The sequence below is a fragment of the Amia ocellicauda genome, chromosome 14 (genome assembly GCF_036373705.1).
Source record: "Amia ocellicauda isolate fAmiCal2 chromosome 14, fAmiCal2.hap1, whole genome shotgun sequence".
Lineage (NCBI taxonomy): Eukaryota > Metazoa > Chordata > Actinopteri > Amiiformes > Amiidae > Amia > Amia ocellicauda.
Window position 1 is genome coordinate 16,746,503 of NC_089863.1, and position 27,158 is coordinate 16,773,660.

The window sequence follows — 27,158 nt, forward strand, 5'->3', positions numbered from 1 at the left end:
GCAATGGAGCTGCGTTTGTGGAAGTCAGATCCGTCACAATGCTGCGCAAAGCCCTGTAGTGCATCTGTAGCGCATCCCTCCAAGTTTATTGTACTGAACATTTCAATAAATGGCTCAGAGCAACCCGGTGATGGCACAGGTTCTGATAGTTATTGAGTTTTAGTTGATAAGTACTGTTAATTCTTTATTACAGTGTTTCAGTGAATTATTTTCAATTGCGTTTCAGTGTATTGTTTATTATTTTCATATGAGTTCCAGTGTATTGCATATTTGAATTTTGTTTAAGTTTTTAATTGTTTATTTGCATTTTAGTGTATTGTTTATTGTTTTTATTATTACAAAAATGTGTCATTTATTATAAAATGTAATATTGTAAACTAAAAAGTTATTTATATTGCATTTGCATTTATTTATTTTGTACCTCTTTACTGAACATGGCTATGTAGTACACTGGAGCATAAAGGGTTAATGAAAAACACATTTTTGTAAATTGTTTGTATTTCATTCATCAAATATTTACATTTTAAGGCAATTTCAGGTGTTAAAACATCATCTTTCAAATCTGGTACCTGGGAAGGGTTTTCATTTTTCCATCTGGAGTTGAAGTGGTTGAGCATGAAAACAGTCAAAATAGTGTGTAAATATGTAATACTCACTGGGTATGTGCAGTTGGGCGTCCCAGTCTATTTTAGGATCTATGCTTCTAATCAGGCAGGTGAAGACAGTGGACTCCTGTCTGACTGGGATGGAGCTGCTGACAGTGAGACGCCCCTGACTGTCTCTCTCCAGTCGTGTCCGTCCCCGTCTGTCCAGATCACTGCAGGCTCAGGGTACCAGCCCTCTGACCTGCATCCAGCCGGGTCTGACCTCCTTCAGAGTGGAGGGACACTGAGGGCCGGCCTGCTAACAGTTACCACAGCTTTATGAGTTCATCAACAATTGATATATTTCACTAACATTAAAAATCATTCACACATAGGTCAGCTAACATTTTGACAAAACGGGTTCAGTTTTGTGCTCTGTGAAAGGAGACAAAACAATTTAAAACCTAAGTTTCAGAAAACGTCTTGCATCACACAACAACATTACAAGAAAACATGTACAGATAATAGTAAAATTACAGATATTCTTTAAAACCAATAGTATTTAAAACTAATAGAAAATACTAGACCTGCTCAGCTGTGGAGGATTATATTTTGATACAGTACTAATTACCAAAAATAAACCCCAACAAGGCTTGTGTTATTGACTATACAACACAATGTATTTGTTATTGATACTTTAAATAAAAATGATTGAAACAGATTTATGGATGTTGTATTATTGTGTTGTGTCCGCACTGAAGGCATAACCAACCACAGAACTGGTCAGTTGTGTCTGTTTTAAACACAAACTGAAAAGAGAACATGAGAACTCAAGAGATTAACAATTACTATTGGGGGTAAAAGAAAATACATTTGAAACAAATAATGAAATGAGGGTGAAACTGAAAAAGATCAATCTGTGACAGCAAACACTGAACCGTGTGAAGAAGAGCAGTAGGTGGGGCCTGAGTGAATAATAAAGACACATTGTGACATTGGGTACGGTGCTGTGTGAGAAACATGCACATTGATTTACTGTGAGAAGAAAACATGCCTTTTTATACAAATTAGGTGGAATTAAGGAGTATTCATGACTTGTAAAGATAACATTAACAATAAAGACATGAGGGATGGGATTCAAATGGAAACGTTTATAGAAGCTGCACTATGACAGTCAGCAGCACAAACACTGATGTAGTCAGACAGCAGATTGCAGTACAAAGCAGATCAAGACCAACGTCTGCTATAAATAAAATAATAATCAGGCTGCACTGATCCGATTGTTTGAGATTATATATATATATATATATATATATATACACACACACATATATATAGATATAGATATATATATACACACACACATATATATATATAGATATAGATATATATACACACACACATATATATAGATATAGATATATATACACACACACACATATATAGATATAGATATATATATACACACACACACACATATAGATATAGATATATATACACACACACACTATACATAAACACATACAGCCTTATCAAAAGAGCAGCTGAATCAAGCGCTGTGTAAGAGACAGTGTTGTGTCTTTGTGACACTGCTGTGGACACAAGGGACATCATGTCACTACAGACACGGCAATGAAGCTCAACTCGCAGCTACTGGACAGCAAATCCACAGCACAGACGCCATTTCTCTACAGTGACGTCAGCAGGATCCGCACGTCACTCCGCCTCAAAACCAGCCAGTCAGAGCGCAGCGCTGTTTCAGCTCCAGCCAATCCGCTCGCTGCCAGCAAGACTGAAGCCCCGCCTCCAGCAGCACTTACAATTAACCCATATTCTGTACGAGTTTGTCTTTTCATTCAATTACGTTACTGGACAAAATATCACAATATTGAGGTAAATATAGGTTTTTAAGTTTATTAAAAAAACAAATCGTTTTCCAATAGCAATAGAAACCTCTCAATGTGGGTCATAACGTTTGAAAAATCTCCCATTTTCAAATTTTATTTCGTTTTTTCAGTGCAAAATCAAGCAAATCACACTTTTATTTCATGATACATGATATTCATAGTAATAATGAGAAAGTTATTAACGTGTTGATTTCCTAAATGAACGAAGGTGTTTCACTCGGTCAGAAACCCGTGAGGCTGCAGAGCTGAACTAATAACTGAATTAATAAGAGACACTTATTTTACAACATATATATAGAAGCGCAGGAGCCACAGAGCGACATCATCATAATAATAACGATTTTCTCATGAATGTCCCGTTTCAGTCTCAACAGGAGGCAGAATCACAAGGTCTCTGTTTCTATCCCAGGTCCAGAAGAAAGGATAGATCTTGTGTCCCTCAGGGAAGCGCATGTCAGTGAAGGTGTAGATATGAGCCCTGGACTCCACTGTGTAAAAGGAGACCCGTCTCTCCTCAATGTCCACACACACCCCCAGCATCCTGGGACGCAGAGTCTGAGGGAGGCGGGTCTCAGGGTCAGTGAGAGCAGAGAGAGAAGAGGAGACACAGTCCAGACACCAGTATCCCTGCTGGGGAGTGAAGCTGATCCATCCTCTCCTGTTTGCAGACTCACTGGTGACTCCTATTGTCCACCCTCCATTCACCTCCAGCACCCAGTAGTGTCTCCCTGAGGTGAAGCTCTCTCTGCTCACGACACAGGACCAGTAATCAAATCTCTGCTGATTGTCAGGGAGATCCTGTCCGTCTCCCCATCTCACTCTCTTCCCATCCTCAGACAGGGTCAGGTAACGGTGTGCTGTATCAGGATCCAGAGTCACATCAGCTGTGGGAAAACAAGAGGAAACACTGGGATCAGAAAGACCTTTAGCTTGTGACGTGTCGCCTCTAGTGTTCAAGTGTTTAACATTTAGTTCATCACATTTTCTGCAAATGTCCTTAGGCAGCCATTTTCTCCTGCAAACCTGCAAACAAACCTCCTCTCCTTTGTGCCGTTTTTCTACATCCGAGCGTCAATGCAGAGATGTAAGTATCCGATTGAGTTAATGATTCATTCAGGATGATCCATGATTTCGACATGTAACTGTGTGTTTCATGTTCATAGTGAATGTATCTGTGCAGTTCATGCGGTTTCCTCTGTTCAGAGCCGGTTAACTGGCCGCTGCTGGTGTGAATATAATGTCGTCTCTACACGTCCAGCTCCTCCTAATGTGTGTAACAGAAACGTGTATTGATGGTGTGAAGCACAGATAATAACACAGACACAGTCCTGTCTCGTCAGGTGAGTCACGGTGTCTCTGTGTTTTTAACACGTCGCTGCTGCTCCTCAGGCGGATCTGAGCGGCTGCTTTACAAACAGCGACGCGGCGCTCAAACCGGCGGAGCCGAGGCTTCAGTTACTGTTATTAACGAACTGAATGCGCTTTCCTCTGTATGTAAGCAGTGCTGGTGCAGATCGTGGTGTAAATATATATGTTTATTGACAGACCACGGTCACTTGACAGTAACTGACGAGGATAATGAATACACATCCATGCATGTGATGCGACTCCTGTTGACTTTAGCTGACGAGCTGGTTTATCTGCAGCCACATGCTAACGAGGTCCTGACCCTCTTTCACAGTGCAGGCCATTGAGCAAGACAACACCATCAGACCAACCATCACCACACAGCCCAGTGCTGACGAGCAAACAGGGCTTGTGTTCATCATTGTGGAAATACTATTCACTCGTCCTTTCAAAAGTGTCTAAAGTTTCCTCCCTCTCTCTCCTCTATGAGCTCTACTCTGCAATAGGAAATAATAATACAAGACAATATAGTTTCCAGAGATAAATGACAGACAGGGTGTCCACAAAACAACTGGACACATTCAGTCCTTAATAATGGTGCAATAATTATATTAATTTTAGTGAAAGTTAATAATAGTTATAAAGATCTAAAATCAAAGGCCATCTCTTTTTATTCCCCCCCCCCCATCCACAAGTTCAACCCCCTCCTGTTTACATTTATATTGCACTGAAGTGAAGAGGATACAGTCACTTCTGTATTGATTTGATTCATATGGACTGAGTATCGAAATTAAATACCATGAACTGCACACTTAACTTGGGACTGCAATGCTGTCCTGAATCTACAACTGAAGAAGCGCTATCTTTAGATAAGCCATCGTATTTGTGGTTAAGTTTATTCAGAGATGTGTGTTATATATTTAGTACGTTGCCTTTATTAGCACATATCCCAGTCAACGTGTATAGCCTCTAAACAAACAGAAATAATGAAACGAGCATTTCTTACTATTGTGATGTCCCGGTCAGTGAACAGAGTCTGACACACAACGACTTGCTTTTTAACGGAACTGATTGTATTGTAGCTTCAGGTGAAATAAAACGTATTGACATCAAAACATGCATCCATCTGCGCAGATCACTGAGCTGCTTCCCAAACCTGAACCCGAGTCCATCGGCTCAGCACAGCAGCTGCTGGACACACTGACACACTTGCGTTGTACCTGCATTACAACTAGCACCGCTTGTTTCTCTTCTACTCAACATATCAGTCTTTACTTTTTCATTTCATTAAATTAACCCAAGATGAATGTAAAATTCAGAGAGAAAGGCTTACAGTTAACTGCATACAATACAGATGCAGATACAATGACTGATTTATTGATTTTAATCATGACCAGACCTGTTTAACAGTTATCCTGTGAGTCTCTGTTGAAGGCTGCAATAAAAATGGCTCAGTGTTGCCACTGGACTTGCTGCAGTAATTCCAATAATTGCTATTGTTGCAGTGATTGGCTGTAAACACCAGAACTTGTCAGAAATTGGATGATGTTTGTTGCGGTTTGTTTTTTTAAAACAGAAAGAAGTACAGGTACATCAATTTATACTGCATGGGTTGACTTAGACATGGATTTCAAAGGAGGCGTTTCCATTTGAAAGTGTTTGCTGGAGATTTGGTGATTTTTTACCCCCATAACAAAAGGGCAGCGTATTGTGGTTGATATACTTACTGGCTGTAGGGAGGTGGATAGATTTAGGGGGACACCCACCACCCCAAGAACTACCCTGGTGTTGCCCCTGGTAGGTATCACAGGTAAATACCCCACCGCACACTCACTGTGCACACAGCAGGAATAATATTGATATACAAATGCTTTTCCCAGTAAAACAATCAGCTGCTGTGTCCCTGTGTGATCAGTATCATGTGTGACACCCCATGGGGAGCAGTTAATGATTGGCAGTATTTGAAGATTAAGTTCCTCAATGATCTCTGGAGAAATACCTGGCGCACATCTGTGCATCACCTGTGTCTCATCAGACAACAGTATAGAAGGGTAATGGATTTGAGACCCCAATCTGTGAACTGACCTGCACTGGACAACGACGACTCTTACTCATAATGACCCTGCCTGAAAACGACAGCCCTGGACTGCTGGCTTTGGATGAAGTCAGAGAACTGAGTAGTGGCCCGATCACAGACAGGGAAAAAGAACGATGAAGTGCCATAACCTCGGGTGATTTTTTTTTTTTTACAGCCTTTGTAAGGGCTTGACTTGGTCCTCGAAGCCCAACTGCCCGTCTGCATCAACACTCCTGTCTGAGCCGTACATTATTATCAGCCCTGCGCTGGGAGGAGGACACAGAGCTCACAGCTGAACTCCCTCCCCTCTGATCATTTAGGGATATTATGATGTTTTCACACATCTATAGAAGTCAAACCACTGTGAGCATTAGCACTGAAAGGCCTATTGAGGCAGGAATCACAGACTGCACTAGTATTATCCTGCCTGGGGAAAGCCCTCTAATTCACAGTTAAATATCTCTGCCTCTCTCACTATATTACCAGATATATTTCACAGTTTCTCACACATGAAACTGTAGGGGGCAGTGCTCAGCACACAGCCCTGAGGCTCTGCTTGCCATGGCAGTGCCCTCTGGAGAGGAGGAGGCCAGTCTGCAGCTGCTCTCTATAGAGACCCTGTGAGGTCTTGCTGGAGGAGGCAGCACCCAGACTGCAGCCTGGATCCCACTGTGCACGGGCCTATAGAGACACACGCCGTGACCCAGAGCCAGGGAGGGACACGGGGGCTGTGCTGGGCACCGGTAGGCAGGGCGGCACTGCCCGAGGCTCAGATACACACAGCACAGGCAGGCAGGGGGGAATCATGCAACCAAACAGCATAATGCATGTAACCATACAGTATTGACTCCTGATGTTTCTGTTGAAGTATTTTAACAACAGAACCAATAGCTGTGTGAGAGAAGCAGAGGCTGGGTTTGTCTCATATCTCACATCAACACAGTAGGACACTTACCCCATTTCCACTGATTACCTGCAAACAATGAGGCATTCATTAATGGCAGTAAAAGTACTTTCATGTTCTAACCTAATTGCAACACATAATTATTTTAAAATAAGAATAAAGACATTTCCAAAGTTTACTTTTTTAGAATTTAAAAAACAAGAATGTGAACATCACTTAAAACACCTAAACTGTCTTTTTAACTGTTAAAATTAGAAACCATTGCCTTAGTTACATTAATAACGAGTGGCTATATTATTATTTATTTATTTATTTATTTATTTATTTCTTGGCAGACGCCCTTGTCCAGGGCGACTTACAACATAATACACAGAATGTGGGAGAAGATTGTTTATGTATTTTCTGTATTAGGTCTTAACATTTGGCCTAAGGATGTTCAACTATTTGAATTGGAATGGCATTTCTACTATTAATTTTAGGCACAGGAATACTGTTACTGTTACACAAGGCAGCCAGTGATACTGATTAATGCAGCTCACACAGGACGACATAAGGCACCCAGCAAGCATCATACATGCAGATGTACAGGACTGTGCAAAAGTATTAGGCAGGTGTGAAAAAATGCTGTAAAGTAAGAATGCTTTCAAAAATAGATGTGTTAATAGATTATGTTTATCAATTAACTAAAAACAAAGTGAGTGAACAGAATAAAAATCTATATCAAATCCATATTTGCTGTGACCACCCTTTACCTTCAAAACAGCATCAATTCTTCTAGGTACACTTGCACAAAGTCAGGGATTTTGCACAGTACTGTATATTTATGGAAGAATTTCTACATTTAAGTTTTTTTTAAATACTAAAAAAAATACTAACTCATAAAAATATATGTATATATTTTAAATCCCACATTAAATGTCTCCAGTGTTTAAATGTTTCCAGTACTGTCTTCAGCAAGTGCAGACTGAAATTGTTTCAATTTTTTTAGTGCCTTTTTCAATAGAGTAAGTGGCATTGTCCATAGTGAGACTGGATTATTTTATAATCATATTGGAATTTTAATTAATCTTGTTGGGTGCAGCTGTTCACTAACTGCTGATCCAATAAACTGCTATTCCATGGTGTTTGATTTATTTAATATTTAGTTCATTATTTCACAAACACCAAATAGTAGTGTCTAACACAGAAGCTGATATATGTATCTTCTGAAATTAATAATACAGTACTTACCGTTCTCTGCAAGAAAAGCTGAAAACAACAAGACAATCCATTACACTCACAAACAAACAAAAGTGTTGCTATATTTTACCAATACCTATACATAACATGTATCACAATGTATCTTATAATATATTTATATATACACACATACAGTAATACATTTTTGTTAACTGAATAATAGGAAATATTAGTAATATTTCTTAGCAGATGCCCATATCCAGGGTGACTTACAATTGTTACAATATATCACAATATTTTTACATACAATTACTCATTTACACAGCTAGGTTTTTACTAAAGCAATCTAGGCACAGTAACTTGCTCAAGGGTGCTACAGTGGTGTCCCCCACCTGGGATTGAGCCCACAGCCCTCCACTCCATGGTTGAGTTTCTTAAGCTTTGTTTAAGTAGTAAAATGAAGATGTCACACATGGCATGGATTATTAGTGTCTCTCTCTCTTATATACAGCTCTGGAAAAATCGTTCAGAAATCAATGTTAAGTGGTCTCTACATTTTTTCCAGAGCTGTAGATATATATAGTCTGTCAGTTCTCTGTGTTGGAGGGTGGGGCTGTTCGTGTTGGATGTGTGTTATTGTTAATTAGCGTGGAATCATTGTTGTAGTTTCCGGGATCGAGGGTTAACCCTTCGTGGGAACAGGGGGAGCTGGTCACAGGGTGCAAGGACATATACTGGGGTGCCCCGGTTCCCGCCGTGTAGAAGTAGTTATGAGAAGTAGTGGAGAAAATGTATTCTGTGTGCTCTGTTGCAAACCCCGACAATCTCTCATTATTTGTTTTGTGCTGGTGATTCCACATATCATTGAAGCCTAAAACACTGCAATATACATGTATATACATTAGTTTTAAAATTAATAAATAACAAACTCAAGATGTTTCCTTGTTTTCCTTACAACATTTAAAAAAACAAAATTGTCAAAGGAATAGAATTATAGAAAATACACATTTGCCTTCTAAAGCTTTGTTTAAATAGTATAGATCTAAGAGATGGATCGTAAATGTTTACTTTGCAGTATTCTGAGAAAATCGATGTCTGAACACCCTGAAGGAAAAGAGTGTCTAGAGAAAATGACACTACAATCACTCCTGATTGATATACTTACCCCTGAATGCCCACAGCATCTCCTCTTCTGTAGAGAAATACAGGAGGCAGAATCAGGAACACTAGTTACAGGTTTTGGTTGTGCTTTACGATACACACTACAGTCACATAGCGCAAAAGTAAACCGCACAGTCCTGGAGTGAACACCTTTACATAACTGTGTAAGAATTCCTAGTAATCTTATTATATTAATATAGTGTAAAAGCTCCAAGAGGCAGAGTATGTGAAATGATGTGGAGAGGCTGCCACAGGCCCCCTAGGCTGACAGAGATAGAAACAATAAAGATGTGAAAACCTGGAGAAAGAAGGACAACTGCTGTAGGCTGACAGTGGTTCTGACAGGAAGTCACCTACTATAGGTCTCCAAGATCAGCGCACTTTGAAAGGATCTGGGGCTCTACAGTATTTCATACGGACGGCATACACTGCATCTGGTTACCAATAGTTGGATACACCATGCAAAACATGAAACGTAATATATTGGTATTTTAAACAATTTCTTAGACAAGCAGTCAGAGAGACATGGGGAATGATCACTCACTGTCCATTCGTCTCCATTGGATCAGCAGAAGAGGGACAGCTACAGCAACTGCTACAACAGTGAGAGCTGCCATTAGGAATAAAGACACCATCCATCCAGGGTTAGGGAAGAAGTCCCCTGGAGAACAGAACAGCAGCATTAACACACAGGAACTGACACTCAGCTCCTCAGACACTGGCCTGATCCCTACTGATGAAGCCACACAGCACTGGGACGAGACGGAACAGGCTCTTTAAAATTCACTTTGTTTAGACATTTTAGTTTATCTTGTTTATTCGTTGGCAGTTTGAAACACATATATATATATATTATGCAGTCTTTGTTTTGTTAAATTTAGTAGCCTATAACATGTTTTTTAACCCGTAATTTCTTATTTCTGTGGTAATGTTCCATTTTCAATCAGTTCGCAATCTGCTTAAAACAATAGTTCAGAAAATACAAATATAGGCGTTGTTTTATCGTACTATTGTTTTAGGCAGTGACAATGTGTCAATAAACATCATTTAAAAAAAAGTAAACATTTAATGTTTTTTGTGTAACTTGGGTGTACAGCACACATTGCGTCAATCATTTTACTTTTTGTATTTTATTTAAGTGTTCAGGTGCTTTCCTGCATTTTAATTCCCAAACGTAAGTTGTCAGAGAAGAAAGTGAGCTATAGTAATACTACTAACACAGATACAGTTGCTTCCAGAATTATTCACATCCTTCTACAGTGGGTTTCAGCAACATAAATGCAAGTGTACATTCAGTATTTATTGCATAAATGAATGACAAAACAGCAGAAATTCAGTATTTCTCCAGTATTTGCATATTTGTTCAAAAATGAAGTTCAGAATTATTCATACCATAAATCATTTAAATATTTAATTACCATTTAAATATTCAAATCCAATAAATGTTTTTGCGATATCTAATAATGATTAGTGTTTATTATATGTATGTATTTAGTACAAAAAAAAGAACCACTATACATTGTTTTTATTGCTAAAACCAACATTTTGTTTCACTGAATAAGGTATAAATAAATCTGGAGGGCAACTGTGTGTAGATGCAGAAATAAACTAGTACTAGGAAAAACGAAACTAGTATTGTTTGTTTTAGACCCTTCCCTCTTTAAAAAAAAGTATGTTGAGTGAGGATGCAGAGCAGTGTATTCAAGTTTTGATTTTAAAGCCCCAGTGACTGAAGTCTCCCCTGAAGCTGCAGTATCAGCAGCAGCACCAGTGAGGTTCAGACAGGTAGGAGGTGGTGATTATTGTTGAGGGGGATAAAGTTAAAACAGAAATAGTACAACAAGACCAAATAAATGCTTTAGTTATTAAAAGCTTCAGTTGCACTTACATTGATCTAATTGTTCTTATAGTTTGTACAATACAGTATTCACACCATATTACATTAAAGTACACTTACATTTAAAATAACCCTACAGATGTGGTTAAAAGCATTAAATACCATCCATTTGTAACAATCGTAATTTGTTTTCCGACTGTCCCGCCCCAAAAAAACATTTAGCTGCATGACACCCCTGATTAAAATATACATTTAAAATGTTGTTGGATCGAGTTATACCAAGAAATCACAGATCAGTTAAGCAGTTTAGGTAACGGTATAACAAATGCCAGCATCTTTCACCGAATACTGTGATGACTAAAGCAACTTCAACCACGACAGCTGTCCAGAAAACCAGTCTATAGTGAATACTCACTGGATATGTGGAGTTGTGGTTCCCAGTTTGGTTCAGATCCTGCACTTCTAATAAGGCAGGTGAAGACATTGGACTCCTGTCTGACTGGGATGAAGCTCCTCAGACTGAGACGCCCCTCACTGTCTCTCTGCACTGTGGTGTTGGACAGTGATGTGACGTCGTGTCCGTCCCTGTCTGTCCAGATCACTGCAGGCTCAGGGTACGGATCTGACCTGAACTCCAGCCGGGTCTGACCTCCTTCAGAGTGGAGGGACACTGAGGGCCGGCCTGTCAACAGTTGACATTTAACAAGATTAAAAAGATGATTGTATCATTCACACATATGTCATTCAACATTTTGAAAAAACTGTTTCATTGCTGGGCTCTTTCAAAGGATACAAAACAATCTAAAACTTCAGTTTCAGAAAACAACATGACAAGAAAACACACAGAGATAATAGTACAATTACAGATAAAATTTAAAACCAATACTATTTAATACTATCAGAAAATATTGTCTGCACAGTATTATACCAGTTGTTTGTCAGTGAGATAATGTCATCAGTGACTCATAAGGACTAGTGCTGACAAAACACAAGAAACTAGAAAAGCTGATGCTGTGCATGATGATCCTAATAACTGTGATAAACCACTCACCTCTGACAACCACATCAATAAGAGCCTCTTCATACGAGTCTGCAGACTCGACCAGACACTTGTACAGTCCATCATCAGAGCCGCGCACATCCTTCAGTCTCAGAGACACGTTGCCTTTCCTGAACTCCTCTGGGAAAAGCTCAGCCCTGCCCTTGTAGGACGGGATCTGCTTGTCGAAGTCATACCGGCTGTACCAGAAGAGACAGACAGGGGCTGAGTGGTCCTCTCTGAACCACCTGATCTCCAGGCCCTCAGCACTGATGTTGGGTGAGAGGTAACAGGGCAGAACAGTGTCTTCTCCAGGGTGAACAGCAATGGGGTAACGTGGACCAAGAACCTCAAACCTCTCTGGAGAGACAAATAACACACAGTTGGCTCAAGTGATATCACTATGAAACAGGAGCAGTAATGGCTGTATCTGCTGTAGTAAGTACTATACTACATCACATGATACTACAGTATACAACAGTGCACTGCAGTATGTGTGTAGTATTATGTAGAATACTGTAGTACATAATACAGTACATCATATTTATGTACAATTCTACAGAAGAATATAGGAAGTAATATATATTAGTATTGTATTATATGGGAAATAAGAATGGCTGACATTAGCCATCATTAACCAGCCAACATGAAGCTAAAGCAGGAGCTGAGAACTGACACTGGGGAGTGGAGCTGAGACACAAATAAATGACGTATATTAATTCTGCCTTCATTTAAGCACCGTACCTTAGAGTAACTCAGCTGTTAATTAGCGATGTTGGCTACGTTAATAATGACTGTCACGTTTCTTAATTTCCCAATGAATCAGGTAATATATTGTTAATGTTTTTTTTTGTCATAGAAGCCCAAGTCCAATCAACGTCTATGGATCAGAACTTCACGTGTCTTGAGGGGAAGCTGCGCAGTCACACCCTTCTGAAAAACACAGGCTTTCCCACACTACTGCATTGCTGTGTCTGCTCTCACTGGTCCGAGCTGTGGGACCAGTATTTATTAATATATATATATATATATATATATATATATATATATATATATATATAATATATATATATATATATATATATATATATATATATATAATATATATATTTAATAAATACTGGTCCCATATATATATATATATATATATATATATATATATATATATATATATTATATATATATAATTGTGGAAAAAAAAACAAGATTTAAGTTAAATGTGTGAAAAAGACACTGGTGTGAGCTGTGCAGTGACTGTGTCTCTGGTGCAGAAGCTGAAGCTGAGCTGCGCTGGGCTGCTGTGCTGTGTTGAAGCCCTGCTGTTGAGTGTCTGAGCTCAGTTCATTATGGAGAATAAAAGTGTCCTCACTGTACCTGATCCTGACACTGAGGTCTGCTGGAGCAGCAGGACAATCACACAGAGCCACTCTGATCGGTCAGACTTCATCCCTGGGACAGACAGACAGACAGACAGACAGACTCGCAGGCCAATCCCAGCTGGAGAGCAGTGTCTCAGAGCCCAGGTGAGGAAGAACTGAGGAACAGCAAAGTGTAACATTAGAAACTGTGTGTACTGCACTGAATAACCACAATAAACAGCTATTATGATTGGGAGATACAGCCATTGCACTCGTGTCTGTGCACACATGCGGCCTGTTATTGATTTTCACAAATTATTCTTATGAATAATAACAAACAACAAAGGTTGTGAAATAATTCCCAAATGGTCTTCTTTACGAGAACATGTAACACTATATTTTAACTATATTATATTTGGGGAGATCCAGCTCTTCATTTATCTCAACTATCAGACGTCAGTCTGTCTTCACCGCCGCGCTTTCCTGTCCTGAGTCTGCGCTGCACGAGTGAACTGTTCAATAGAGACCTTTTATTGATCTTTACTGATATTACACAAGATTACACAGTATTACACTGTGCACACATTTCTTCAGCTGTAAATGCTGCCATTTTAGACCAGAGACGCGTATGTATTCAATGTGTCCGACATTAATACCAGCAAGACGACACGCAGCAGCAATGGCGCCCGGAAATCAACTTCAGTGGCACTTTTACTTTCTTTTTTAAAAATAGGGAAGTTAAAGTAAATGTTGTATATGTATAAGTACAAATACAAGGTTTGAAAACACGCACAGAAAGACCCTGCTGTTTGGACAAAGGTGGATATAAAGAAAGTTTCCGAGACAGAAGTGAAGCTGAGAGTCACCTGTGCACAGGAGCGTGACGTCACAGAGGCGGTCGGGCGGCTGTGTGTCTGTAATCCAGTACCGAGACAAGGAGGAGCTGAAGCGCAGATTCACTCAGTAATGGCGCCGCAGCTGCGCACACAGGCAGCACTTCTCCTTCACTGTCTCTGTCTCTCTCTCTGTGTCTGTAATCCAGTACCGAGACAAGGAGGAGCTGAAGCGCAGATTCACTCAGTAATGGCGCCGCAGCTGCGCACACAGGCAGCACTTCTCCTTCACTGTCTCTGTCTCTCTCTCTGTGTCTGTAATCCAGTACCGAGACAAGGAGGAGCTGAAGCGCAGATTCACTCAGTAATGGCGCCGCAGCTGCGCACACAGGCAGCACTTCTCCTTCACTGTCTCTGTCTCTCTCTCTGTGTCTGTAATCCAGTACCGAGACAAGGAGGAGCTGAAGCGCAGATTCACTCAGTAATGGCGCCGCAGCTGCGCACACAGGCAGCACTTCTCCTTCACTGTCTCTGTCTCTCTCTCTGTGTCTGTAATCCAGTACCGAGACAAGGAGGAGCTGAAGCGCAGATTCACTCAGTAATGGCGCCGCAGCTGCGCACACAGGCAGCACTTCTCCTTCACTGTCTCTGTCTCTCTCTCTGTGTCTGTCAGTCACTGCAGTGTGTGACCCTGTCCTTCCTCTCCTCTCCTCTCTGCTTGTTCTTCACAGAAATCTGCTGCTCTGTCATGAACACAAACACAAGCCGGAGTCTCAGTCCTGACGGGTTATTTCTCGGCTCTGAAGAGCAGCACTTCTCCTTCACTTTCACTTTCTCTCTCTCTGTGTCTGTCAGTCACCTCCCTGTTGGCTGACAAAACACAATATGAGCTGAGATGTGCGGCACCAGCCAGCGCTCAGACTCGCCCTCTTATCTGCAATGGAAATGTGGCTCCTGATACAGAACACTTAGACAAGGATGTCAACAGCAACACAGACACATTGACAATATAATAATAAACAGCTCAAAAACCAATGTGTTGTGTTATGTACGCGTGTTGGAAAGTCTATTGATTGTATTGTGTTCAAGCCTCGAGTAACAGTGCAGTGATTCAGTACTGAGACAGAGGTGTGCCTCCCTGTCCCTGACTCTGAGCTGAGGGCCGCTGAGAGCCCTGTCCTGTGGCTCAGTGCTGCAGTGATGGGGCCCGGGGGGCTGTCAGCTCTGTGGGACCGATATGGGCTCAAATTAGCACCATAAAAAAAAATTAGTTGAGAAAAAAATGAATATTGAAATCAAAAATAAACAATCGAAAACAAAATGTATAGAATTGTAAACAAAATAATTATAATCAAAAGAAAAAAATGGAAAGGAAATGATGTTAAAGCGAGAGACTGGAGTCGCTGTCTTTGCTTGCGATGCTGCAATCTTTGCTTTCGCCGCCAGTTTCTTTGCTTTTTTTTTTATATAGTTTTGGCGCTGTTTTATCATGAGGGCGGGGCTTAGAGGGAGGCGTAGGTCGTGGCTCTCCATTGGTCCACTACGTTTGAGAGATGGTTCTTCCTGACCCAATCAGGACGCAGGTTGGGCTGGTTCTCAGTGATCTCTGTGTGGGATGGTAATCGATTGTCTCAACAGCAGCACCGATTCCAGCAACTCCTTAAACATCCTGTGTGTGTTCATAGACCTGCAGTCAAAAGCTGGAAAATCCCCACACTGGATCCCACCACCTTCTTCAAATATCCTCCCCCCATACAGCACTGAAACAAAACACAGGATTCACCTGCTACGTACAGAGTAAAATATTTAATATCATGTTCATATTAATTTAACCTGGACTAGCACTTTAATTCAGGTACTATGATAACACAGTGCCTACTGATGGAGCTCACGTCATTTAGCAAGAGGCAGTGGAAGGGCATCGTTTTGTAGCGCTTGGGGGGTTTTGCAAAAGATGAGCCCGACTCATATTTCAGGATGTAACACAAGTCCCGTTTATTTTTCAATCAGTTCACCACTGCTCACGAGCCCTGCACACACCATTACACATTCATACTCTCACTTCCTTCCGCTTCCTTTCTCTTTTATTCTCTCTATGCTCCACCCACCACACCACCTCTACCCATTAACCCCTACAGTGCGGTGGCACGCTACAATGCCCCCCTAACCTTCACTTGTCCCAAATGATGTGGCATCAGCTATTTACATAAGACCGATTAACATTTTCACAGCACTAAACACACTTTTTTAAACATAACAGTAAATAAGTCTAACAAAAAGGACAGTCCTTATGGGCACTTGTGGCCCTCCTCGGTCGGTATGGGGCCACAGTTCCACTTATACCAGGCACAATACCCTCAGGAGTCTCCTGTTGTCCCAGCCCGACCGTGGGACACATGCTTTCCTCTTCTTCCTCCCCCTGTGGAGCAGCATTCGGCATACACTCCGGGGAGTGGTCACTGGGGGCAGAAACAATGTCCTCGGGTGCAACCGTGGAGTTAACCCCATTCGCCACCCTGTGGCCCGCCCACAGCTGGGTCGTCAGTAGTTGCAGTGGCAGCTCCAGGGGGAACAGGGGCATCCGGATCCTGGAAAAGGGCTGGAAAAGGGCTGGTAAGTCGAGAGATGAGGGATGACCAAATCACTTCTTTAACTGAGTCAGGCTGCTGGCAGATAGATCATAATGGATACTGGGGGAAGAAAAAATGTAAACATTGTGACTGAGGGTGGCCATGGAGACTGCTGTTATATTATCACTGTGAAACTAAGACAGGTGTACCTACCCTTTAAAGAGCATCTCCTGAAATGGAAGTAGTTCTCAATAAACCTTTATTTTGTTATCAGACCTGTGACTTAATTGAGAAGTGGTTGACGATGCTCATTACAGCTACAAAGGCAGGTAGTCAGTCACTTTAGTATGTTTTTATTTGTTTTGTTTTTAAACAGTAACAGTGCTTCTGTAAACCGCTGTGAGGGCCTGTACCATGAAAGGTGCTAACACTGAATTTGAAATCTCAATTCTGAAAACGTATAAAAGGGTCGATTCAGCTCGGTCGTCTCCAGCCCTGGTCCTGGAGATGCCCAGTCCAGCAGAACGTATAGGACACCCCCATAAATCGTTACTTTATACAGACAATCTGCCTGGTTAATCAATGCAGTACTGTGGTATCAATGGGAACAAATGCCTGAATATCCTGCAGCACCTCAGGTCCTTTCACTTAATGAGCAGCAATTTTTCTCTCACTGGATGATTGATTGTTCCAACTCTAAGTAATATGTGATTTAGGGATCAGCTAGAAAACCGCCTGCATACGGTCTCTTCAGGACCAGGACCAGGGCCAGAGACCTCGGCACTAGCTACAACAGGAAAGGTGTGACTGTTTGTGTAGTTCCAGTCTTACTCAGTAGGTGGCAGTAAGATCCCTTTGTTTTTTCCCCAACATAGGCAGGCAGCCAAAAGGTGACGTGTAGAGAAGCAGAGTGCTTCCAAAAAACACTGTTGGACTTCTGTATGTTTTCATGTGTGACCCTTATTTCAGTTGTCCGGTAAGTCTCGTGAAAATTAAACCTCTTTAAGACCAACCAGTGTGACGCAAAGTAGCACAGAAAACTCTCACAATGCTCAAATTGTATGCTTTAGGCTCTTTTTCTTGTATCCTGTAGACTGTATTGTTAAACTTCAGCACTGTGCTTCTTTAGTTTCTCAGTGCGAGCTGCTGAGGTACATCTGTATTGGGGTAGAGCGTCACTGAAACAGTGTTGAGCAATTAGGCTTTCAATAGAACTGTTCTTTACCAGCAACATTAGAAATGTGAAAGGGCGTCCTTTTAACTAGTCACATCCACCCCTAAATCTTATAATGTAACTTAATTTACCCTAATTGAAATGAACATGGATCTGTAGCTAAGGGCCTGTAGTTTTGCATGACTACAATAGTTTAAAAACAAGTTCCACAAAACACAGGGCCCTATAGCGACTGATTGAAGCCACTTCTTTAAGCTGCTGGACTGGGGCTTCCTGGGTCCTGGGCTGGATCAGATGGCATTGAAAAGATACCTTTCGATTAAAGGGGCGAGAGAAACCAACATCATGCACAGCTCACATCCATGTACTGGAAATCACTTTATTGTCACACATTGTCAAGTGCATTTTTCTACAATAACATGAACATGTTCTGGAGTCACATTCGCTCATTCACACACATTCACACGCACTAGTAACTGTCATGCCATATTCCTCAGCAGTATCACTTCCCGCTGTAGGATACAACAGTCCCCGGCCATACAAAACTTCCTACCCCCTTTCCGCTTCCGTCTATTAGATTTCTATGCAATGCTGCGCATGCGTATTTTTAAACACAACAACTCATATGAGCAAACTGCATTTCCCAGCGGCCACCACATTCACACCATTGTATTACATACAGTCATATGTTCTATGTCATTGCATGTTTTACTGTACTTTATGAAATAAAAGGGAGGCAGCGTGGGGTGTGTTATTCTTAGATGTACAATTCATTATTATGGCTACAGACACGCATGTGGAACGTATGGGTAGATTCTGTAATTTAAGATCACATTGTATGTGTACATTCATATTTGCATTGACAAAATCCCAGCAAATATCACTTTTACACATCATATACACATCACATATAACTTGACATTTTAAATTAGAGTATAAAAAATTAAGATTAAACCTAAATTATTACACTTTGTGCACAAATGATTCCTAATGTGAGGGGCAAAGCATACCTCTGGGGCTATTTGCATAAGTCTCTATTAGACTAGTCTAATTGGACAGTTATGTAAGTTAGTCTGTTGCATAAAAAGTAAGACTGAATAAGACTTAAAAAAGAAAAGTTATCCTCCTCACCCCCAGGCTAACTTGGTTAAGTTTGTCTTTCAGTTGAAACAGACAAAGTTACTGATGCAGACAGGCAGAGCCTTCCACCCAGTGTTGCCAGATTGGAGGACGTTTAAGTGTCATGGGGGACATTTGGGAGATAATTGTTTTAACCTGGTGGAATTTGCACAGTTGATTTGCACCTCTTTGACTGGAGAGATGCAATGCTCCCTGTCCTGTGAGGCTGAAAACCCCTCCGTTTTCAATTGTAGTAGCAAAAACTGTACAGATAGGCCAGGTATATTAAGAACTATTAAATGAGTGTAAATAAATAGTCGTCAGAAATTTTAAATTTATCGCGGTGTCTTTTGTTTACAGGAAGTCATCATTAAACCGTGAAGGGACAGTTCAACACGGTGCGATTTGATTACATAATTAGGGCGTCCAAATTTGTGCGTTCTGTTTATCTACAAGTACATACTTCCGCAATACATACTTCAGTGTAACATTAGTGCGTAGTATGCAGTTTTGGACAGTGCCTGAGTCCCAATATATAACACACACAGTTTCTATGACATGAATTGTATGGCTGTTCATGAATCAGACTCAACACTGAAGAGAACACTCTTCAGAATAAGCTGCTGTCTCTCAGGAGAGCACAGGTATACAGAGCCGCAGATGGAGACACACTGCTGCTGAGTTTGTGTGAGGCCTCTGTGCCCCATACATCAGCTGTGTGTGTGCGTGTGTGCGTCGGACACACTGCTGATGTCCTCTCGAAGTCTCAGTGTAGGCTACATTTGGAAACAAAATGGGGTTCATTTTCGTGATTCACTTTAGTGTTTTCTCAGGACTCAGTTCACTTGTGTTCACATTGCAATTATCAAGTGATCTTGGTTAGTTTTGTAATAAAATAATAATAATTACATTTTACATGATTAATGCGTGTGAGAAATGACAGCATAACGCGTACAATAAGAAATGTCTGTAATAAAGTAACAACATACAGTAGTCCAAACACATTTGACAGTTTTGCAGAAGTTCATCAATCTGCGCAGATCAGACCAGCAAAGCAATTTATTGTCAGAATCTAAGAAGACATAAGCCTGCATTGTGAATGCATCCAATCATACTGTATTTAGTTATTTAATACAACAATAGGCTGCTATACTCATGAATATTATAATCAGTGTTGCTCTGCCGAATTAATATATTAATACAAATATACAATACTGTAGTGTTAAGTCCCTTAAATATCCAGACATTTTACTGTTACTGCCATACCTTTAAAACATATAGTGCTACTTTACATAATACATTAAACATAACAGGGTGTATTCAAGGGCTTTTATAGCAATTCGTTATTTTTCTGACACAATATTTTCTGACACAAACAAAAGTACAAATAAGCTGCAATATGAGTGATAAATTACACTCTGATGTACATCCATCCATCCATCCATCCATCCATCCATCCATCCATCCATTTTCAAAACCACTTATCCTTGTGGGTTGCGGGGGAAGCCGGAGTCGATCCCGGCAGGCATAGGGCGCAAGGCAGGAATACACCCAGGACGGGACGCCAGTCCATCGTTGGGCTCTGATGTACATGCTAACTTTAATTTGCATTACTGCATTTAGAAAAAAATTGAAGAACCTTTGTAACACTCTTGATGACTATAGCCAATATCCAATTATGTTTCCAAAGAAAATTATTTAAATTTTAACAGTTAAATGCATCAATCTGCAGCTCTTAGGATAATAATTGTGTGCTTGTATCAATTTGTTAGATGCTTGAGCCCACACTTGAGCCATTAAATAAATGATATAAAAGCTGTCACTGGTTTATTTAAGGTGTTTTTATTCCACTGCAGTCAACTGACGAGAAGATAACAAAATGATACGAGGGGGACACACACATCAGTTGCAAAGTTTGCACACCTCATTTGGACACTTAATTTTCCTGGGTATTGAAAAGAAGATTCACAGTAATGCTCATGTAATCGACATAACTTTAGGCTACATATCAGTTGGGATACACGAATAGCTTTGCTAACTTGATACTGGAAATAATGTTTTAAACTAGTGAATGAATAGCCGAAAGGAACTGAAGGAAGTGGAGAGAAGAGGTTTGTGTTCTGATCAGCATTGTCAGGGATGGTTCCCCTCCTATTGTGAGATGTTCATGTGGTTAGATTATTTACCATGTAGCTTGAGTTCTCACTGTGTTTCGCTAGTGTGCTCCAAGCGCTCTCTCTGTTGTGTGGATACAGCAGCAGATCAGTGGAGCCAGGCGCCTGGTGTCTCCTGGTGAGACCGGGATTGAATACACTGGTATTGCATTGCAGATTTGTCTACCATGTCAGTGTTCATTTTGGCACATAGCAGCGTGTGCAGATGCTAACATACCCTTGGCCGTCGCATGTCCTGTGCCATTTTGGCTCCTGCACTGGTAGCTCACCTGGAGTTCCCGCAGTGTGAGCCCTCAGAGCTTTCAGGCCCAGGACTCAGACAGTAGAAGTCCCCCATGCCAGCAGGACAGGAGCTCCCACAGCAGGTCTTCATGCTGCTTCCAGAGTTGGGAGCCAGTGGTGCTCCTGCCACTCCTGCTACGGCACCAATCACCTCGTTGCGTCAGACATACATAGATAGGGGTGATTTTCCCGTTTGGCCCGTTGATTTTTGTCATTCTTAGAGTCTGGCCTGTGGTGAAGAATAATTGGGGAACCCTAGTTTAATCTCCTTGGTGCGACTCTCATAGTCGAGTGATGGTCATACAATGGTGCCCTTGACATTGGGATTATGATGTTATCATTTTACATTATAAGCTACTTGTCAGTCCCTCAATATCTACAGACACTTGAAACACAGAATGAAGTGCTGAATATATGATAGTGGGGTATTTTGTGAGATAATTACAATAAATAATCTCAATGGAGTCCAGACTACAATGAACAGAAACACAAAGAACTGGTAGATGATCAATAATCAGTGACTGATGCTGAAGTGGAAATGTAAAAGACAGACTGATTGTGAGAAGTCAGCCCAGGCCTGCTGGCTCAGGGAGTGAAACTGGTCTTTGTGTTTCTAGGGTCTCAGAGGAGAGAGGAGAAGAGAGGATCTGACCACAGGAGAGGACGGGCACTCTGGGTGTGTCTCTGGGTGTGTCTGCCCATCCTTCTGCTTGGACTGGCTTATTACTGTGAGTCTTCACAAGGAATTCACCATCAGAGCAAAATGGCACTATAATGAGAATGTAATAGGTGTGTTTATTACAATGTACGGACAATATTTGTGTTTACTGTAAAGAGTATCAGTGTCTATGAGCACTGAAAGTGTCTGTAACTGGCCTGTCTGGACAGATTCCCATTACACAGAGCAGTGGCTGAAGGAGTGAGGGATCGGGGGGGCAGGTCTCCCTGCTGTTACTGCACTCAGCACTGGGTCATTGGTTCACTGACTGCTCTTCTAGCTCTTCATTCTTCTAGTTTTGCTTTAAATGCCAGTATTTCTAGGATATATTCTGTGCTTATTTTGTTTTTTCAATAAACACCGTAGAGAACTCGGATCCTTTATGTAGTAAATATCACATATAAGAAAATGTCTGAGGATGTCACATTATAAATATTGTATTAATTACTCTGAGTACAATACAAACTATTTATCTGCAAAGGTTTTCCCAAGAAGTCCCTCTGTAGCCCCAGCAGTGACCAGGTCTGTGTCTCTGAGACATGAATCTTACTGACCCTCTGTCTTCTCTCTTTCATCTGCAGATCAACTTCCTCAGGAACAGGGTGAGTAGTCAGTGAGTTTTCTCTTCAGGCATTCATTTGCTGAGTTTGTGTTGTACTCTCCTGTTTGTCCTGCACAGTGAATGCTGGCCTCTGCTGGACAGATGTGCAGTGCAGTCTCTGATCCTGATGATCTTGTACCCCCCTGCCAGGCTCTCTTTAGCTTTAATACAGTTGAACATGAGCAAAGGTCCTACATTTCCATGATAACAAAATCAAAATTAAGAATAAACTGAAAAGGGGAAGCATCCCCATTGATCCTATTTCTTGTCAATTTAAAAATTCGCATATCCTTCTCATTGTTGTGAAAATATGTATAAATTAGGCTACTTTTAGACTTAGTTGATCCTGTGCCATTATTGTCGGGGACACTTGTGTAATAGGATGAAGGAAATCCATTTTTAAAATGTGTGCACCTGCAGCGCTTTGTGGGTTACAAGCTGCAATGGTCTCGGAGGCTATTTACTGTCGACTGTCTTATAGCCTAAAACTCAGTGACAGGATTCCTTTTAATTTTCACATAATTATTCAAAGAATGATGTGGTTGTGGGGCCCCCCACCTCACTGAAAAACATTCTAGTGGTTCCCATCTTTATGGCGGAGAGAAAATGTTTAGGTAAAACTAAAAGACACACAATCATTTACACAGTGCATATCACGGCACATTTATTGCACTTTAACATACACTGTACATGTTGAACAAATAGATTTAGTAAAAAATACAAATGAAACTAGTGCACATTGAAATAACAGCAATAACTAATAAACAGTTTAGGTAAAATAACATCCACACCAAAAATACTCAGTACTGAAAATACTATAGTGCATATTTATCCCTGACGTGTGTTTTGACCTCACGATGCTCGAGTCACAGATTCCCCTCTGCCCCCTTCCTCTTGGGTTTACATGGTTCTTAGTGTATTGCACTCGAGAGGAGCTGCTGTTTACCAGCAGTCATGCAAAGGGCAAATTGTCTTTTGCATTGCGCCTTGTTTAATACCTTTGTTTCAATGATCTTACCAAGTGGTTTTTAATGATGGAGCTACAAAGCTGTGAATAGAATTGTTTTTTAAAGTTAGGAACACAATGTACAGTACTGAACAGTGCACAATAGACCCACAACAATATAAAGCATAATGATAGAAAACAAGTGATCAGCATTGCCATTAACCATGAAACGTCCATCAGCAACTTACTTTACCTTTTAAAATGCTGCCATTTTGGGATGTAAGATATATAGGACTATCTTGGACAGGAGCATTTGCATTTGGGATTGATCCTGTCCTTCTGTATGGCTGTATACCTTGATTAAACGCCCTGGTTGGTCTGCTTGAGCAGGTGGGTTGAAATGACTTGCCTATGAGGAAAGTCAGAACTTTGTTTTGATATTAAACATCACGGCTTTCAGCACTGGCATAACACACAACTGTTATGCTTAAGTGACTGAATTTAAAATAATAATCGCTAGGTTGTTTAATGGATTGAGGTGACACACAAGCATCACTCAACACAACAGGTGAGCTTTGAATAACATCAATAACATTCCTCTACCTTGCGCCTTCTTGTCCTTGTCCTTTTCTCCTCTTCTGTACCCGACAGGTATGCTCTTTTAAAAGACGCCACCTCTCTCTCTCTCTTACAGCACCGCTGTAACCTGCACCTCCTGAACTCCTCTAGCCAAGTCTCAAACTCTCCTAAATGTCTCTCAATCCCCCAGAGTTCATCACAGCATCAGAGTTTGAAAACCTGCAGCACAGAGAGAGAGCACTTCAATACGAGAGCTTGTCCTGTCAGTCTCTAACGCTGTGTGTCTCTCTGTTTCAGAGCTGCAGAGGCTGCACAGGCATGCAGGTGAGTCTGTTCGGTCTCAAATGATGTGGCTCTTCTGTTAGGGCAGCACTGTGATCTTCCAAAATACCTTGTACTCTCAAATCTCTCTATCTCAATAGGTTTGAAATTTAGATTAAAGTAAAAGAAACCATGTCAATTGTTCATTGTTCTCTCCCCTTTTCCTCACAATTGCTGTGACTCTGCTCCACAGTGGATGTGACTCTGGACCCCAATACAGCTGCTCCCAAACTCATCCTGTCTGAAGATGGGAAACAAGTGAGACATGGAGACAAACGACAGGCTCTCCCTGACAATCCAGAGAGATTTGATCTCAGTCCCTGTGTCCTGGGAAAGGAGGGTTTCAGTTCAGGGAGACACTACTGGGAGGTGGAGGTGGGAGAGAAGACTGACTGGGATTTAGGAGTCGCCAGAGAGTCCATCAGCAGGAAGGGGCAGATTACACTGAGCCCTGAGGATGGGTACTGGACTGTGTGGCTGAGGATTGGGAATGAGTATGAGGCTCTTGATGACCCCTCTGTCCTCCTCCCCCTGAGCCTGAAGCCCCGGACGGGGGGGGTGTTTGTGGATTATGAGGGGGGGCAGGTCTCCTTTTACAATGTGGAGGCCAGGTCTCATATCTACACTTTCACTGTGGTCTGCACAGACGCGCCGTCCGTGGCCAGGGTTGAGGAACTGCTGGACGGCTTCTGCAGGGCGACGGGGGCCGCTGTCAATAAGGCCAAGAGTGATGTCTACCTTTCCAGGGCATGGCCGCCGACCGTGTTCCCTGTGAAGCCGTTCATCAAGGTTCTGGTGATCACGATCGACGGGACCAACACGGGCACTCGGAGCTGGGAGGAAGCTTTATCTAAAGTCCAAAGAAAGATCCACGGCTGGAGCACAAGGACCTTGACGATGGCTGGTAAGGTGCTGGTCATAAAGGCCATCCTCTTCCCGATACTTCTCTACGTAGGTATGATCTTCCCCCCAGACAAAGTCATCGCAAAATTAGTGACAAGGATTATATTTCGGTTTGTCTGGGGGAGCAAAATGGAGAGGCTGAAAAGAGTGCAGATGGTGAAGGGTACCCTGGACGGAGGCAGGGGGATCCTGGACGGTGTGCGGCTTATAAAGGCGCAGGGGCTGGCATATGTGGTCAAGAACATCCAGGCGGCTGAGACCATTCAGCCTCTGCGCCATGGACAACACCAGGCCGCACTCGTGGGATCCCCCGCCGTTCTACAGGGTGCTCCGAGCCTTTGCGCTCGAAGTAGGCCTCCATAAAGTCGTGCTGGCCTCCTGGGATTATAAGACCATCTGTAGTCAGATGAGATCTACCCAGGAGACCAGCCGGATAGAAGATTTCCCTACCGAAACCTGCCGGTTTATCTGGGATAACGCTACGCACATTTGCCTCACAAATACGCAGAAAGATGTCTCTTGGATGGCCGTGAGTCGGTGTCTCCCCACCAGAGTGTTCATGCACAGAAGGGGCATAGCCCCTTATGACATCTGCCCCTATAAGGGTTGCCTGGGGAAGGAGACGGAGGCTCATATCTTTAGGGATTGCCCCTCCGCCTGCAGGGTCTGGCTCCTGTTTTCTCCGTTCCTCCGCAGGTTTGCCGTTCCTGTGCAGGCGACCGCTCAGAAGATCCTGTATGGACCAGCCAGGGGACTGACATCTTCTACCCTGAGGTGCTGGTGGCATGTCGTCTGCGCAGTGAAACAGGCCCTGTGGGAGGGACGGAACATCAGCTTATTCAACATGCAGGAGCTGGACCCAGTCGTCATCGCGCGGAGGGGCATGATCTTAGTCAGGGACTACATCAATCTGGAGGTCCATCAGAGGGGCAAGGAGGAAGCCTTTAAGAACTGGCAAATACAAGATCTGGGGGAGCTCAGGATCCCATGATGGGACCCACCTTCGGGGATGGCCATCTCCCCCTGCTGGAGCCCGAGTCCAAGATCTTTTAACTATTTTTACGAAAGATTGTTTTTAAAAATGATTTAAAAAAATGAATTTTAATTGTTTTTAATGATTCAGTTGATTTTAAAGGCACTATGTTCTTTTATTTTGTCAAATACATTGGCCGTTTGGGTTTTAATTTTAAATGCATCGGATTGTTTTGGTTTTGTCTTTTATTTTATCGTTTTATTTGTTTTTTGATTTGTCTGGTACATTTTCAGTTAATTTTCAATGTATTTGACGTTCTTTGTTGGTTAGCAGTTTGCTTTTATCACGTTTGCTTTGTTTTATGCACATGTATAGTTTAGTTTTATGTTAATCACTTTAAGATTTAAATTTTTTTAAGTGATTTTAGAAGATTGTTTTTAAAAAATTTAATCATAAGTATTAAAATTTTGATGTTTATTTTATTGAAATGTAAAATACTTAAACCAAATAAATAGTATTTACACTTTCACTGACACCTTCACTGAGAAACTGTATCCATTCTTCAGCCCCTG

At 41.6% G+C, this 27,158-nt stretch overlaps 2 protein-coding genes across 3 annotated transcripts; one reads left to right on the plus strand and one right to left on the minus strand.

The window, feature by feature from the left end:
• Positions 1–2,472: 2,472 nt before the first annotated feature.
• LOC136767840 (butyrophilin subfamily 1 member A1) lies at positions 2,473–15,098 on the minus strand. 2 transcript variants are annotated; one of them, XM_066721874.1, is made up of 9 exons: positions 14,260–15,098; positions 13,410–13,569; positions 12,048–12,395; positions 11,412–11,678; positions 9,704–9,820; positions 9,164–9,190; positions 8,050–8,067; positions 6,871–6,888; positions 2,473–3,375 (listed from the first exon to the last, which is right to left on the minus strand). In XM_066721874.1, exons 2-9 carry the CDS (start codon positions 13,480–13,482, stop codon positions 2,837–2,839), a joined length of 1,407 nt encoding a protein of 468 aa, XP_066577971.1. In that variant the 5' UTR covers positions 13,483–13,569; positions 14,260–15,098; the 3' UTR covers positions 2,473–2,836. The 2 variants fall into 2 exon arrangements, with proteins under 2 accessions (XP_066577971.1, XP_066577972.1); XM_066721875.1 differs by lacking the exon at positions 14,260–15,098 and adding an exon at positions 14,050–14,253.
• A 1,602-nt stretch (positions 15,099–16,700) lies between these two features.
• Positions 16,701–26,604, plus strand: LOC136767308 (uncharacterized). The gene is made up of 6 exons (XM_066721080.1): positions 16,701–16,839; positions 22,163–22,273; positions 22,845–22,865; positions 24,687–24,713; positions 24,904–25,533; positions 26,414–26,604. Exons 1-6 carry the CDS (start codon positions 16,701–16,703, stop codon positions 26,602–26,604), a joined length of 1,119 nt encoding a protein of 372 aa, XP_066577177.1.
• The last annotated feature ends 554 nt before the right edge of the window (positions 26,605–27,158 follow it).